Source organism: Aquarana catesbeiana, linkage group LG04 (assembly GCF_042186555.1).
Source record: "Aquarana catesbeiana isolate 2022-GZ linkage group LG04, ASM4218655v1, whole genome shotgun sequence".
In the NCBI taxonomy this organism is placed as follows: domain Eukaryota; kingdom Metazoa; phylum Chordata; class Amphibia; order Anura; family Ranidae; genus Aquarana; species Aquarana catesbeiana.
In genome coordinates this window covers 660646515-660663786 of record NC_133327.1, presented here as the reverse complement: position 1 = coordinate 660663786, position 17272 = coordinate 660646515, and the positions used below count along the sequence as shown (strand labels likewise).

General features: G+C 43.5%; 1 protein-coding gene across 3 annotated transcripts in view; it reads left to right on the top strand.

Moving 5' to 3' along the window:
• FBXO11 (F-box protein 11) overlaps window positions 1–17272 on the top strand; it is a 133270-nt gene that overhangs the window by 37065 nt on the left and 78933 nt on the right. For all 3 annotated transcript variants that reach the window (XM_073628521.1, XM_073628519.1, XM_073628518.1), the window contains exon 2: window positions 13204–13328. In XM_073628521.1, coding sequence (XP_073484622.1) covers window positions 13204–13328 — 125 coding nt within the window. The remainder of the gene's footprint in view (window positions 1–13203; window positions 13329–17272) is intronic.

The window sequence follows — 17272 nt, the reverse complement described above, 5'->3', positions numbered from 1 at the left end:
CATTGAGCTTGAGACCCTAATGTCTGGCTGTTTGCATTTCTTTATGACCCAACATGTTATAAAGTTTTCCAGCTAGCTAATGAGATTCATACAATTGTCTCTTCCTTCCCCCAGCCAGTTTCCCCACGCTGCTTTCTCAGCTACTACTCACACTGTTCTCTCACAGAATGTCTGAAATGGTTATTAAATACTTGTTGTTAGTGCTTTCTAATCATTTGGGAGGGTCTCCTGAGGTTATCTTTAGTAAACGCTCCTGAACTCAAACGCGGCTTGTAAACGCTGCTAAACACACGTTTTTAAAGGTGGATTACTAGCTGTGATGTTCTAGGGTTCAGGAGAGGTTGAGAAACGTCCCGTGTACATGAAGCCTAATTGTGAGCAGGTAAAGTGAGGACAGCGATGATTCACCAATGTACTCATTTCACAGCTGAGTACTGTACTGTGAATGGTTTTGTTTACAAACCTGAAGCCATTCATAATTTTTTTTTTTTTTTTTTTTTTTTTTACTTTTAAAAAGAAATGATAAATGTATACATAGATCTAAAAAAACGGGGGGGCCCTCCGTTTCTCCGTTTCTCCGTCTCTCCGTCCCTCCGTCCCTCCGTCCCTCCGTTTCTCTGTCCCTCCGTCCCTCCGTTTCTCCGTCCCTCCGTCCCTCCGTTTCTCTGTTTCTCCGTCCCTCCGTTTCTCTGTTTCTCCGTCTCTCCGTCCCTCCGTTTCTCCGTGTCTCCGTTTCTCCGTGTCTCCGTCCCTCCGTGTCTCCGTCCCTCCGTGTCTCCGTCCCTCCGTGTCTCCGTCCCTCCGTGTCTCCGTCCCTCCGTGTCTCCGTCCCTCCGTTTCTCCGTCCCTCCGTCTCTCCGTTTCTCCGTCCCTCCGTTTTCTCCGTTTTCTCCGTCCCTCCGTTTTCTCCGTCCCTCCGTTTTCTCCGTCCCTCCGTCTAGAATGTCTACAGGTATACCTTCAGAACAGTGCATAAAGAACGGTTAACTTATGACTTTATATGTAAAGCATGACTTCTATATGTTAAAGTGGTTTTAAAGGCTTAAAACGGAGTTCCACCTGAGTAAAAATAAAAATAAAAGTCAGCAGCTACAAACACTGTAGCTGCTGACTTTTTAATATAAGGACACCTACCGGTCCTGGGATCCCGCGATGTCGTCAGCCAAAGCCAACCCGTCCTTCGGATCGGGGTTCAGGCACACGCATCATTACTAAGGGAAACGCTGCCTGTTACTACTGCGCATGCATGAGTCGTGCTGCACTTTCTGAATGGTCCTTGCTGTCTTCTGGGACCTGTGTGGCTTGCAGGGGGAGGAGGGGCCAGACATTGCGTAGTTTGCCGCACAATGTTCTTTCCCCGGAAGTGGGAGCAGATACCTGGATTTCACAGGTACCTGCTCCCCCCCCCTGAAAGGTACTAAATGTGGCACCGGAGGGGGGAAGGAATCCGATCAGCGGAAGTTCCATTTATGGGCAGAACTCCTCTTTAAAGTGGTTTTAAAGGAAAATAAAAAAAATCTGCCAGCCCATCTGTTCTATCAATCTATCCAACACTGTGTAAAGTAAATGTTTTTATAAAACGATGCCTGTAAATACCTTATCTCAGATCTTTTATGGCCGGTCAGGTGACCGGCCGCTTCTCCCTCAGATCTAAGGGCTACAGTGGGAGGGGCCGAGATCCCCCTTCTGACACAAGTCGGGTAGGTCACGTGACCGGCCATTAAGGATTGAGATAAGGTATTTACGGTTTTGTTTTTAAATTCATTCTAAAAATGCATTTGAAAGACTGTTGCGCCAATACAGTGTGACATAAAATATTGCAACGACTGCCATTTTTTTTCCCTCTAGGATCTCTGCTAAAAAAGTGTATATATAATATTTGGGGGTTCTAAGTAATTTTCTCGCACAAAATATTGATTTTAATTTGTAAGCAACAAATGTCAAAAATAGTCCTGGTCTTCAAGTGGGTAATAAAGCGGCTAGTAATATCTGGGCCGTTTGCATGTGATTCGCATCATAGGCTTGTTTCTGTTTCTTAGTCAATGATGATATCATCAGTTGACTCGCCATTTGCTGTAGTGATCGCTTTGTAGGAAAAAAAAAATAGCTTGTTTTTTGTGAAGTATGTCTTTGGCTATCAAGCTCTGGCAAGTTTAAACCTACACTATATGGAGCGAGTGCCTTGCCAAGGTGTTTGTGATGAAGTAGAGCAGATCCCTATACTTTGTATATGTTCAGACTGCACACTGAGTTAGGAGTACTGTTGGTTTATTGCACAGCTAAACTGATTGCGATTTCTGAGTTCTACTCCTCCTAGTGTAGCTTCCGATATTTATTATTTCTGGACATATGCTGCTGTTGAGATGTGTTTAGATGACTTGACTGTGACTCATTGTGTGAAGTATGCATGTGAAAGGGAGATAACTGTTGCGTCAGTGTGTTCTAGAGAGACTGACTTCTCCTACCAGGCCATTCTGATTCCTCGTGATCATATGAACAAAATATATTGTGCAGCCACTGATCATGATTATTCTATCGTTTTGTTAAATGTCACAAAATCTACATTTTGGGCTAGGCAAATACCTACCTAAAACAATCCCAGTGAACCTGTTTAATGCACTGGTTCATGTGTGCTAGGCTGCCTTTAAAAGTTAGATAGCAATCCACCGCACCATGTGTACACTACAGAAGTGTAAAGGTCTAAATCCGGCTTTAACTACTTAAGGACCAGAAAGGATTTGCCCCGTTAATGACCAGGCCCTTTTTTTGCGATATGGCACTGCGACACTTTAACTGACCATTGCGCGGTCGTGTAACGCTGTACCCAAACAAAATTGATGCCTTTTTTTTTTTTTATAAAGAGCAACGAAGGGACTTTTAATAATTTTTATTGTTTTTACTAGTAATGGCAGCTATCTACGTTTTTTTTTTTTTTTTCCCTTTACAGGACTGCAACATTGCGGCGGAAAAATCAGACTTTTTGGGGACCAGTGACATTATCACATTGATCAGTGCTAAAAAAAAAAAAATGCACTGATCAATGTAAAAATGTCACTGGCAGTGAAGGGGTTAACACTAGGGGGTGATCAAGGGGTTAAATGTGTTCCCTAAGTGTTTTTTACCTGTAGGGGGGGGGGGGGGATGGGCTGCCTGGGACATGACAGAGATCACTGTTCCTGATCACTGGGAACAGAAGATCTCTGTCATGTCATCTGGCAGAACGGTGATCTGCTTGTTTACACTGGCAGATCCCAGTTATGCCTCTATACTAGGCGATTGCGGGTCGCCGGTGGACATGGAGTTGCGGGTGCACTTCTGCAACTGCACCAGCCATCGCACACCTACGGCGATTCTTGCAGGAGAGCCGACCTGCTGCGGTATAACGATGGCAGCTGGTCAGCAAGTGGTTAAAGTGGAGGTCCACCCTGAAAAAAAAATTTGCACAAAAAAATACCTAAAAAAATGGAGGAAAAAAAAAATTAAAAAATTTTTTTTTTACTTGCGTGAAATGGCTGTTGCTAGGCAGTCTTTCTAATCTGCCTCTTCCTACACCGCGGTGATCTTCAGTCTTCTGATCCCCGCGTTGTCTTCTGGGGTATGGGGCAGGGTGTGTTATGGGAACTGTGTGTGTCCCACAACACATCGTGTCCCATTCACAAAGCGCCGCTCGCGTGGGCGCAGTAGGAAACTGGCAGTGAAGCCGCAAGGCTCTACTGCCTGTTTGTCTCACTTAGGATGGCGGTGCAGGGAGCCGAGGGACGGGTTGGCCTCGGACGGCCGACATCACGGTCACCCAGGACAGGTAGGTCTACTTATTTAAAGTCAGCAGCTACAGTGTTTGTAGCTGCTGACTTTAAAAAAAAAATTTAGCTGGTCGGAATTCCGCTTTTAAAGACAGCAAAAAGTGTGTGTGTGTGTGTGTGTGTGTGTGTGTGTGTTTTTTTTTTTTTTTTTTTTTAAATGTATTTATTTTTCAATTTTGATAGAGAGAAGGAACTGTTATAACCCCTGTCAGTCTTTTTTGCCACCGGTTTCCCAATGGTAAGATTTAACTTCTAGTTTCTGTTTCATAGCCAAGCAGGAAGTGATAGAGGAAATCCATGCAAATGAAGGGAATCCATTGGAGCCCCCAGGTCACCAGAACCAGTGTCCCCATTATAAGATTTACCTTCTATTATTATTCTGGGGACAACTCCAAATCCTCCTAAGCCAGGGTTCACACTGCTGCGCTGCAAATTTGATGCAGGTTTTTGTCCAGGGTGAGGTGTGAATTTACGTTGCTTTTTTACGTTACGATTTCTGGTGTGGAGGTTTGCATTGCACCTGCACCAAAAAAGCACAGAAGTAGCCTGTTTATTTTTTTTTTATATTTCTTTTTCTCCTTGCATCAAATTCGCAATGCTGATATATGAACCAAATACATAGATATCCATTATGTTCAAGTTACATGCAAATCTTGGGCTCCCTAACAACATCTAAACCGCTCAAGATTTGCAGCAGTTGTGAACCCAGGCTAAAGGGAACATGGACAGCAATAAATCCTGACAGGTCTTCTAATCCCTCTCATTTTTATATTGTACAGTGGGGACAGAAAGTATTCAGACCCCCTTAAATTTTTCACTCTGTTATATTGCAGTCATTTGCTAAAATCATTTTAAGTTCATTTTTTTTTTTTACTCATTAATGTACACACAGCACCACATATTGACAGAAAAACACAGAATTGTTGACATTTTTGCAGATTTTATTAAAAAAGAAAAACTGAAATATCACATGGTCCTAAGTATTCAGACCCTTTGCTCAGTATTTTTAGTAGAAGCACCCTTTTGATCTAATACAGCCATGAGCCTTTTTGGGAACAACAAGTTTTTCACACCTGGATTTGGGGATCCTCTGCCATTCCTCCTTGCAGATCCTCTCCAGTTCTGTCAGGTTGGATGGTAAACGTTGGTGGACAGCCATTTTTAGGTCTCTCCAGAGATGCTCAATTGGGTTTAAGTCAGGGCTCTGGCTGGGCCATTCAAGAACAGTCACAAAGTTGTTGTGAAGCCACTCCTTCGTTATTTTAGCTGTGTGCTTAGGGTCGTTGTCTTGTTGGAAGGTAAACCTTCGGCCCAGTCTGAGGTCCTGAGCACTCTGGAGAAGGTTTTCATCCAGGATATCCCTGCACTTGGCCCGCATTCATCTTTCCCTCAATTGCAACCAGTCGCTGCCGCTGAAAAACACCCCCACAACATGATGCTGCCACCACCATGCTTCACTGTTGGGACTGTATTGGACAGGTGATGAGCAGTGCCTGGTTTTCTCCACACATACCGCTTAGAATTAAGGCCAACACGTTCTATCTTGGTCTCATCAGACCAAAGAATCTTATTTCTCACCATCTTGGAGTTTTTCAGGTGTTTTTTAGCAAACTCCATGCGGGCTTCCATGTATCTTACACTGAGGAGAGGCTTCCGTCGGTCCACTCTGCCATAAAGCCCCGACTGGTGGAGGGCTGCAGTGATGGTTGACTTTCTACAACTTTCTCCCATCTTCCGACTGCATCTCTGGAGCTCAGCCACAGTGATCTTTGGGTTCTTCTTTACCTCTCTCACCAAGGCTCTTCTCCCCCGATAGCTCAGTTTGGCCGGACGGCCAGCTCTAGGAAGGGTTCTGGTCGTCCCAAACGTCTTCCATTTAAGGATTATGGAGGCCACTGTGCTCTTAGGAACCTTATGTGCAGCAGAAATTTTTTTGTAACCTTGGCCAGATCTGTGCCTTGCCACAATTCTGTCTCTGAGCTCTTCAGGCAGTTCCTTTGACCTCATGATTCTCGTTTGCTCTGACATGCACTGTGAGCTGTAAGGCCTCTTTCACACATCCGATCCGTTCAGGTCCGCCTGTCAGTTTTTTAGGCGGACCTGAACAGACGTTCCATAGACCTCTATGGAGCGTCGGATGTCAGCGGTAACATGTCCGCTGACATCTGACCCGCTCTGATCCGAAAAAGTGTGACTGAGGAAAAACCTACTTTTCCATCCGTCATCGGATTGGGTGACGATGGACTCTACGGTCCGTCGTTGTCCGATCCCCCATAGGGGAGAGCGGCTCTCTGCGGACCCTTTCATCTGCCTGCTCAGCGGGCATCGACGGAACGATCCCCCGCTGAGCAGAGCGGGCTCCATGCACGTACACGTCCGTGTGAAGGAGCCCTAAGGTCTTATATAGACAGGTGTGTGGCTTTCCTAATCAAGTCCAATCAGTATAATCAAACACAGCTGGACTCAAATGAAGGTGTAGAACCATCTCAAGGATGATCAGAAGAAATGGACAGCACCTGAGTTAAATATATGAGTGTCACAGCAAAGGGTCTGAATACTTGGGACCATGTGATATTTCAGTTTTTCTTTTTTTAATAAAAATGTCAACAATTCTGTTTTTCTGTCAATATGGGGTGCTGTGTGTACATTAATGAGAGAAAAAATTGAAGCTTAAATGATTTTAGCAAATGGCTGCAATATAACAGAGTGAAAAATTTAAGGGGTTCTGAATACTTTCCGTCCCCAGTGTGTGTGTGTGTATATATGTATATGTGTGTGTGTGTGTGTGTGTGTGTGTGTATATATGTATATGTGTGTGTGTGTGTATATATATATATATATATATATATATATATATATATATATATATATATATATATATATATATATATATATATATATATATACATATATATATACACACACATTATATTTTGCTAGTAACGGGGGCGATCAGGGACTTATAGTGGGATTACGGTGGACAAATCTGACACTAAGTGATCAGTGCTGAAAATAAGCACCGTCAATGTACTAATGATACTGGCAGGGGTTAACATCAGGGGTGATCAAAGGGTTAAATGTGTTCCTAGGGGGTGCTTTCTTACTGTGTGTGTGTGTTGGGGGGGGGGGGTGCTTGCACTGTGGGAAGGCAGAGATGATTACTGCCTTCTCTTGTCACAGAATGGTGATCTGCCTTGTTTTTACATGGGCAGATCGTTGTTCTGCCTGTGCCTTGAATGATCAGCAGGTCCCAGCAGACATCATGTCCGCCGGACCCGCTGATTGACTCACAATCACAGCGGGAGTGGGTCACCTGTGGCACGCACACGTGAGCCCCAGACCCCGTAGTACAGACTCGCATAGCTGTACGTGATTCTGCGCAGAGGAACCGTCACCCACAGTAAATATACGTGGGGCAGTTGGCAAGGGGTGAAGACTGCAAAGGTTTTTTTCCACTGCCCGCTTGAAGGTCGAGTAGTAAGTTGCTTTTGCAGGGTGCTAACAGGGTCACTTTAGTGCAGGGGTCTCAAACTGGTGGCCCTCCAGCTGTTGTGGAACTACAAGTCCCATCATGCCTCTGCCTGTAAGAGCCATGCTTGTAACTGTCAGCCTTGCAATGCCTCATGGGACTTGTAGTTTAACAACAGCTGGAGGGCCGCCTGTTTTAAGACCCCTTCTTTAGTGTAACAGTATTTTACAGATCTGCTTATATTTGGTTTTTCTTAATCCCTTCCTCCATATATTGATTAGATCTGTGTCCTATTGGGATGGGCCTTCATAAACTGGGATTTTGATCAGTGTCCTTAAGTAACATTGAAGCGATTTGGCATGCAATTTGACAAATCGGCGGCTATTGCCGGCAATGGCACGTCCGAATTGGAGCAGTGCCGCACAGATTCCCAAAAGTAGTTTCTGTACTACTTTTGGTGACTTTGGGGTGCGATTAGTATAGACATCTATACAGGAAGCCGCACAGATGTCTCTGAAATTGCCCCCAAAGTCGGACTGATATGCGGGAATGAAACTGAGTTCAGCTGAACTCTCACGATTCCAATCCCGCTGTCAGTGTGAACCTGGACCAAATCGGAGAATTGTGAGTTCTGTTCATGTGAGTATAGTTGTTGGGAGTGGTTACATCTGTCATTGTTAAGAGTCTGGGAGATAACACACATCAGATGGTAACTCATTTGACAGAGATCAAGTAGATAAGGTTAGTGTTGTATAAACATTCATTTGTCAGGAAGTATATTTGTCTGACTGCATGTGAATATTGTTGTGAAACAATATATTTACAGATTTCTGATTATGGTCTCCAAATGTATGATCTTGTAAGTCTGAGTTGTATTTCTAATGACGTGTGTCATTCTAGCAATTGGGTTAAAATGGCAAGCTGAAGGTTAATAACCCGGCATGGCCATGAGCTTGTGTCATGCTGCAGCGAGTGATGGAATCTTGCTGCAGCATGGCACCGTCTTGTATCTTTTACCTCCAGCTCCACAGTTTGTCTGTTTTTTTTTTTTTTTTTTTTTTCTTATTTTTATGTAGTGTCATTTTCTTGTACTGTCAGCTTCATCAACACCGTCAACAACCTTGAAGTTGAGCTTATTTATTGCACTGTTAAGCAGTGCATTTAGAATAAACAGCAGCAGGTTTTGTCTGAGCTGTCACAGGAATCGCTTCTGCTGCAGTTGGGATTATTTGAGGTAACTCGGAGATAAAGGACTGTCTGTTGCATAGGGACATTTACAGCGTTTAGGATTCCTTTTTATTTTTATTGATCTTGCCATGGTGGGTATATGACGTGCTATTGGCATTTTGTTTGTACACCCGTCTGGTGAGAACAGTGGGGAATACAGTCGTAATGTTACTGGGTGTGGTCCACCTTTTTATTTAATTATTTTATTTATTTTTTTGTTTTTCGGTTCACATTTCAAAGGTGTATGCTTGATTTTGAGTACTGTTGAGTTTTGTGGGAGTCTGTAAGCCAGGCAGGTAAACCTGTTCCTCCTCCTGCTGTGTAGATAGTTGGGGTTCGACCAGGAAGCTATTATGTCTGAAGTAAAATTCGTGCTCCCAACTTTGGAACAGTTTGGGGATGGCCTCTTCCTATTCCAACATGACTGCGCACCAGTGCAAAAAGCAAGGTGCACGCGCTGCGTTTTGTGAATGGGCCCAGCTGCAGTGAAAGGAGGAGGGGGCTGAACTTCTGTCAGAACCAGGTACCCGCACCCCCCCCCCGAAAGGTACCAAATGTGGTGGGGGGGGGGGTGTGGAGGCAGACAAGCGGAGCTTCCCCTTTTGGGTGGATGAGCGAGTTTGGGGTGGAGGAACTTAACTGGCCTGCACCGAGTTCTGACCTCAACCCGATAGAACAACTTTGGGATGAATTAGAGCGGAGACTGTGAGCCAGGCCTTCTTGTCCAACATCAGTGCCTGACCTCACACATGCTCTTCTGGAAGAATGGTCAAACATTCCCATAGACACACTCCTAAACCTTGTGGACAGCCTTCTCAGAAGAGTTGAAGCTGTTAAAGCTGCAAAAGGTGGGCCAACTCAATATTGAACCCTACAGAGTAAGGCCCCGTACACACGGGCTTTCCAATCAGGTCCGCCTGTCAGTTTTTCAGGCAGACCTGATCGGATGTTCCATTCACTCCTATGGAGCGGCAGATGTCAGTGGTGACATGTCCATTGACATTCGCTGCTATCCGATCCTGTCTGTGAAATTCAGATGGCTGGGGGACCCTATTTTTCCATCCATCTGGCGGATCGGATGAGAACGGACAGGTGGTCAGTTTTCATCTGATCTCCCCATAGAGGAGAAGCGGGGCTCTGATAGGTCCGCTCTGCACAGTGAGTGGAGACGAACCTGTCATCCCCCTCCATCAGTGGAGTGATCCCCGCAGAGCAAAGCGGAGTCCGCCCATGTGAAAAGGACCCTAAGGCTGGGATGCCGTTTTTTTTTTTTTTTTTTTTTTTTTTTTTTTTTTTTCCCAAAATGTTCGCTCTTTTTTTGTTTATAGCGCAAAAAATAAAAATTACACAGGTGATCAAATACCTCCCAAAAGAAAGCTCTATTTGTGGGGAAAAAAAGGATGTCAGTTTTTGTTTGGGTGCAACGTTGCACGACCGCGCAATTGTCAGTTAAAGCGACGCAGTGCCGAATTGCAAAAAGTGCTCTGGTCAGGGAGGGGGTAAAATCTTCTGGGGCTGAAGCTGTTAAAATGACCCTGTAATCTATTAAACTGCCCCATAAAAGCCATAGTTCTGTCAGAATAATGTTAAATGCTTACACAAAAACAGAAAACTTTTCACTCGTTTTATGACTTTTGTAATGTCAATGCTTACCTTTCCTGACACCAGCGCTGCTGAACTCCACTTTGATCTTGAGAAATGATCCCCCCCCCCCCACCAATGTCCCTTTTAGGTACTGACACTTTCAAGAATGTGTCTAAGAATGTCTGTCTATCTGTGGTCCCCCCACAACTCTGACTGGTTCTTTCCTGTGACCTTCACTCACTACAAGATACAGTAGTAATGTGGAGGTCATTAAGAGGAACCAGTAAGAAGGGGGGGGGGGGGCGTACACAATGAAATGCAGTGTGAGAAAGCCGTACTCCTGCGTGGCTTCCAGCAGCACATTCCAATCGCCCTGCCCTTGTGATCTGCTGCGTGTGCCAGTTAACGACACCATAAATGCAGGTTGCAAACGCGGTGCTTTTGCCCATACCAGATTGCATGATACAAAAGTACCATGTGATCTGGTTGCAGTGCATTTTGAAAGGTAGTGCATGCACTACTTTTGGTGCATTGTGATTTCAGCCCATTCAACATGAATGTGGCTGGAATCGCACTGCACAGAACTGCATGTGAATCGCACATGACCTGTACAGCGTTCCTAGTGTGAATGGGTCCTTACACTTTTGGTAAGTGTCGGTAACTCGATAGGCGTCGTACATTATTTTGTCATGATTGCAGTTGAGTTTAGCAAGGGAAGGTATTTACACTCTGAAATGGCAGCAGGGTTCCCTTTAAAGGAGCTCTCCAGACAAAACACAAATACTGTATGTAGAAATCGGTCTAACAGTGTGAAATGTTTTTGGAAGACATGAAAGCATTTTCCGTGTGTTGTTGGGCCTGTAGCCAAAAAAATTAAAAGTAGATGTACAGATTCTTTTTCCTCAGCAATAACCTCTTCCTTGTCATTGTTTGCAGACTACTCTGAGCTTGATTTTAAAAAATAACTTTCAGTTTATAGGTACTGCTAGGGTTCAGTCACAGCGCATACAGCCTGGCTTTCTGTATGTTGGTGATGTTCATATTGGTTGTGGTAATAGATTTGCATAGGGATCTTTAGTTTGAATATGAGCTTGGGATTATAGGATGTGGTATTAGGTGCAATTTAATTTCCTTGTAGTAGGTTGAGTCTTTGTATTTAAACATGATTTTGTTTTTTGGGGCAGCACAGTTTTGATGTATATTTTATAGTAGAAACCTCACCAGGAGAGCGGGGCTTAATTGCAGTGGTAGAACTGGGGAGATCCTGCTACGAAGGCTTGGTTTACACCTATGCGTGTGTGCAGGCCACGTTTGCTCGGGCATGGCAGCTCATTTGGGCTGCCGTGGCTGCGTTTCCCACAGAAGAAAGGTGCATGCACCTTTTTCAAAACTCAGCTAAAGGGAAATCGCATGGTCATTTTTTGCCACGCATTTTCCCTGCGGTTCCTGTAAATGCTAACATGCTGCAATTCCTGCACCTGCAGCCACCTGCATAGATGTGAATGTAAGACCCGTTTATGAATCCTGTGGCCACTAACGGGGCAAACCTGAATATTTTGGATGGGGTTGGCTCCTAATTTTTTTTGTTTTTGACTGTTTAGGATTAGTTAAAGTGAACCTTTAGTAATTTTTTTTTTAACTTTTCATCTTAAATCTTCTGCCCTTGTTGTTTTAACTTTGGATAGTAAAACATTTTTTACTGCCAGTAAATACCTTCTACAGCCCACTTCCTCTTTCTTGTCTGGTCATTAGCCTAGGCTTATATCATGCACAGCTCTCTCTCTCTCTCACGCTTGTGAGTTTGCCAGGAAGGGAGGGGGAGTCATAAGAGTGCCAATGAGAGCTGCAGAGCTGGAGGTGTGCCTCTGTGTCTGTGTGTCTATGTAAATCCAGGAAGTGAACAGGCAGCAGCTTCAGCTGCCCACAGTTCAAAATGGTTGGAGCCAGACTCAGTGGAGGGAGATTTCTGCAGAATATTTGGCAAGTACAGAATTGCAGTATATAAAATAATATGCAAAGTGGTTGGAGGGAAGCTTCAGAATGGCAAAGATGTTTTTATTACCAATTATGTGAGCAGACTGCAGTTCCTCTTTAACCCCTTCCCAGCCAGCTGCCGCACTACAACTGCGGCAGGATGGCTCCCCTGTGTGGGCTGACGCGCCGCGCGTGCACCCGCACTGCGTCCCCGGAGCCGAATTGCGTCCCCTTCGGGTGCTATGACCGCCGGGCCCCCGCCATTGCTCGCGACAGCGAGAACCAAGATCTGTGTATGAAAACACACAAATCCCGGTTCTCTCAGGGGAGCGGAGACAGATCGTGTGATCTTAGTAAGTAGGAACACTGATCAGTCTCCTCCCCCAGTTAGAACACACACTAGGGAGCACAGTTAACCCCTTGATCGCCCCCTAGTGTTAACCCCTTCCCTGCCAATGACATTTATACAGTAATCAGTGGCTGTTTTTAGCACTGATCGCCGTATAAATGTCAGTGGTCCCAAAAAAAGTGTCAAAAGTGTCCGATCTGTTTGCCGCAATGTCGCAGTCACAATAAAAATCACTGATCACTGCCATTACTAGTAAAAAAAAAAAAAAAATATTGCCATAAATCTATCCCCTATTTTGTAGTTACTATAACTTTTGCGCAAACCAATCAACATACGCTTATTGCGATTTTTTTTTCTTTTCTTTTTTTTTTTTTACCAAGAATATGTAGAATACATATTGGCCTAAACTGTTGAAGAAATTTTGTTTGTTTTTGTTTTTTAAAAAAAATTGGGATATTTATTATAGCAAAAAGTACAAAATATTGTGTATTTTTTTTTTCAAAATTGTCGCTTTTTTTTTTTTTGTTTTTTTTTTTGTTTTATAGCGCAAAAAATAAAAACTGCAGAGGCAAATACCACCAAAAGAAAGCTCTATTTGTGGGGAAAAAAAAGACATCAATTTTGTTTGGGTACAACGTCGTACGACCACGCAGTTGTCAGTTAAAGTGCAGTGCCGTATCGCAAAAAATGGCCTGGTCAGGAAGGGGGTAAATTCTTCTGGGGCTGAAGTTGTTAAAGTGTTTACTTAAGCTTTGATGATCTGTAAAATTGTTAACCTGTCTCCCTTTTCTGTGCAGATGAAGTGCCTGCAGACATGGTTGCAGAAGAATCAGGTCCTGGTGCACAGAATAGTCCATATCAACTTCGCAGAAAAACTCTTATCCCTAAAAGAACCGCTTGTCCAGCAAAGAGCAGTATGGAGGTGAGAGAATCTATTTACATCTTTTATTTTTTATATTTTTTGTTTTATTACAGTGCATGTGCTATGAGGGGAAGTGTCCAACCTGAGAAGAGGATATAAATCCTCATTGTTTCCAAGGCAAAGGAAATGAGGAGTTATTCATGGGAGAACAGCAGGATCAACATGTCAATGAGCATGTTCTATGCAAACTTTCAAAGGGCAGTTTTTGTTACACTTTGAAGGGTTAGTTCACCTTTACAATATTTTTGCTCTTGCATTCCAGGTTCCCCAGTATATTTATAAAAAAAAACACTGCTCAGGCTTTAAAAAAGAAGCTTTTTTTTTTTCAATGTTATAACTGTTGAGCTGTGTGCTTCCTTTCCGAAGCCTGTCTGAAAAGCTAGGTAGTGTTTCCTAATGTACTCAGTATGCTGGAATGCATGTGCAAATTTATTGTAAAGATGAACTAACCCATTAACAGCTGTTTCCAATTGTACAAATTTTTTATTGAAATAGCATTATATAACCAAACTACAAAAACTTAGATAAACTTCAAACGTGTGGAAGTACAAATCTTTAATTGGGGTACAAAATACATATCCAGGTGCCAAGAGCATTACGGTGTCATGTATGATGAGAATCTAGTGCACCTGTGACAACATATCTGGTAGGAATATCTTTTAGAGGGTCGAAGGGCTCCATGTGGTCTAGTATTCACTGTTGGACCTGAAAAATTTTGAGATAAAGCTCCCCTTTTATTACTGTAGTGGTGGAAACCCCTACTGGGGGAAGTGTCCCTCGTGTAATTTCAAAGGCAAGAAACGCGTACTTTAAAGATAAATCACCCATAATATAGAGAAAACCTAGTGTGCCAAAAGGATAGGCGCAGATGGGGATTGAAAATAAAGAGTTGGAGTTGGGTTAACGGGGATGTCAACATGCAAGGTGACTTCAACCCTCGGCTCGCGAAGGTTTAAATCATCCACAGAGACAATGGCCACCAGCTTTTTTTGAACAAATATCACCTTTTTTGTTTCACCTGAGTAATAGTGAGGGTTCCGGACCACCAGGCTCTAGTTAGACCCTTGTTTGAATCCGCTAAACTGGTTCAGAGTGCTTTCAGATGGTTTAAGGCAGCCATTCTCAACCAGGATTCCGTGGAACCCTAGGGTTCCTCCAGAGGTTTCTAGGGGTTCCTTGAGCTGTGGCTGATGAACCACCTATTTGATGATGTCTACAGAGTTCAAGGCTCAGCACTACTTTAGCAAAGCCAGCAGCATGACACCAAATATCTTTTTAGCTGTCTTGAAGGGTGGCATTCTGAACACCACTTTAAGGGGGACATTCTTCCTATTGACCACCAATATAAGGAGCATTGTTCCTGTTGAGCCCTGATGATTTGGTTTTAGGTAGGGTTTCCTCAAGACATAAAAATTATTTTTTGGGTTCCTCTAGGGTTAAAAGGTTGAGAAAGCCTGGTTTAAGGTTTGTTAGGGGTTCTTGGGAATACTATAGCTAAGGGCAGTATAAACTAGCTGATAGACCCGGTCCAGAAACATTTGATTGTAAGGCGTTCCCACCAGATATGTATTAAAGTGCCAGCTGCTCCACAACCCCGAAAACCACAACCTGAGGCACCCTGGACAAATTTTTAGTCCGTGTGTGTGTGAGGTACCATGTACCGCCTAAACAATAGTTTATCATTTGCATCATTAAATAATGAGTTCAGCGATCCACGTGCTATGGTGCCCCAAATCTGGATCCACTGTGGCAGCTGCAGGGAGCAAATCCAATCCTTTTCCCATTAGGAAACCTGAGGAAAAGTGCACACCAGGTCACCTTTATAGGAAGGAAGTTCTAGATCGAGAATATTATACCTTTTAAGAAGATATTTATTTGAAAGTAGTGAGAGTCAGTGGCAAATCCATTTCATTTTGGCTTGATTGCACGTAATTAAGACATTTTGAAGTTGTAACAATTTTGCAGATGGAGTGTGGTGGGAGGATTGTATCGTGGGAAAGGTTTACAATGTTGCGCATAGTCAGCAGTTGTATACCCAACGGAAACCTGCTTTAGACAACCACAGAAGTCTACGTGGCTCATCATATTAAAAGGGATAATTTATGAGAGTTGCAAAGGATGTGTGGGGTGTGAATTGCTTTCTCCATATTTTCATCGAATGTTTGAGCACTGGGTTCCTAATTTATTTAAGGTGACCAGGAGCAGTCCATAAAGCTGTGTCTGTTGTCATGGGCATTAAGTGGAAATGCCTCAATGCTGACCCAGAATTAGGTATTAGAGGTTAAGGAGGCCATTTGTGAGTCTCAGTAGTGATAGATATGTAGCATTGCCAATCCCTCTTTGAACTTTTGGACTTTAAAAACATTTTTTTTTTTTATATATAGAGACTTTTGGTCTAGAATCTTGCCAGATGAACCGCATGCATGACCCATGACTTGACCGTAGAATGTGTAAGGGAATATTAACTGAGTGAGCCCTAAATGGGTTCATTTGGTCTAAGCAGGCCCAGACTAACTATTTTCTGTACTAATGCAGCTGCCGTCAGTGCTGTATAAACTGTATTTTGGATCAGCTGTATACAGCACTGTATTCCGGAAGCAGTATAAGTCCGCTGTCGGAGCAAAACCAATTCAGGCTGAGTGCTTCTCAGCCATTCACAAGAAGCCTTGCATTATTATGAATGAATACAATGGTGCAAAAGATGGGGAAGCCTTGGAGGTATGATCTGGCACTGTACATAGTCTTACTACAGCACTGGTTTTATCTTTTTATTCAGTCTTGTGAAGTTGTTTCAATGTTTGCTAGATGGGGCATATATTCAGGAGCATATACATTCACCTGCCAATTTATTAGGTACACCTGTTCACATTGCTTGGCAACACGAATTGCTAATCAGCTAATCGCATGGCTGCAACTCAATGCATTTAGGAACCTAGATGTGGTGAAGATGATTTGCTGAAGTAGTTCAAACCGAGCATCAGAATGGGGAAGAAAGGGGATTTAAGTGATTTTGAACCTGGCATGGTTGTTGGTGCCAGAGGGGCTGGCTTTTCAAAAACTGCTGATCTACTGGGATTTTTATGCACAGCTATCTCTCAGGTTTACAGCGAATGGTCCGAAAGAGAGAAAATATCTAGTGAGTGGCAGTTGTGTGGATGAAAATGCCTTTTTAATGTCAGAGGAGAATGGGCAGACTGGTTGGAGATGATAGAAAAGCAACAGTATCTCAAATACTCATTCCAGCCAAGGTATGCAGAATACCATCTCTGAATTCACAACACATTGAACCTTAAAGCAGATGGGCTACAGCAGCAGAAGACCACACCGGGTTCCACTCCTGTCCGTTAAGAACAGAAAAACTGAGGCTAAAATTTGCACAGGCTCACCAAAATTGGACAATAGAAGATTGGAAAAACATTGTCTGGTCTGAGTCTCGATTTCAGCTGCAACATTCAGATGGTAGGGTCAGAATTTGATGTAAACATGAAAGCATGGATCCATCCTGTCTCAATGGTTCAGGCTGATGGTGGTGTAATGGTGGGGGGGATATTTTCTTGACGCACTTTAGGCTCCTTAGTACCAATTGAGCATCGTTTAAACTCCACGACCTACCTGAGTATTGTTGCTGACCATGTCCATCCCTTTATGACTACAGTGTCTCCATCTTCTGATGGCTCCTTCCAGCAGGATAATGCACCATGTCACAGAGCTCCAATCATCTCACCACTGGTTTCTTGAACATGACAATGAGGTCACTGTACTCCAATGGCCTCCACAGTCACCAGATCTCATCCAATAGAGCACCTTTGGGATGTGGTGAAATGGGAGATTTGCTTTATGGATGTGCAGCCGACAAATCTGCAGCAACTACATGATGCTATCATGTCAATATGGACCAAAATCTCTGAGGAATGTTTCCAACACCTTGTTGAATCTATGCCATG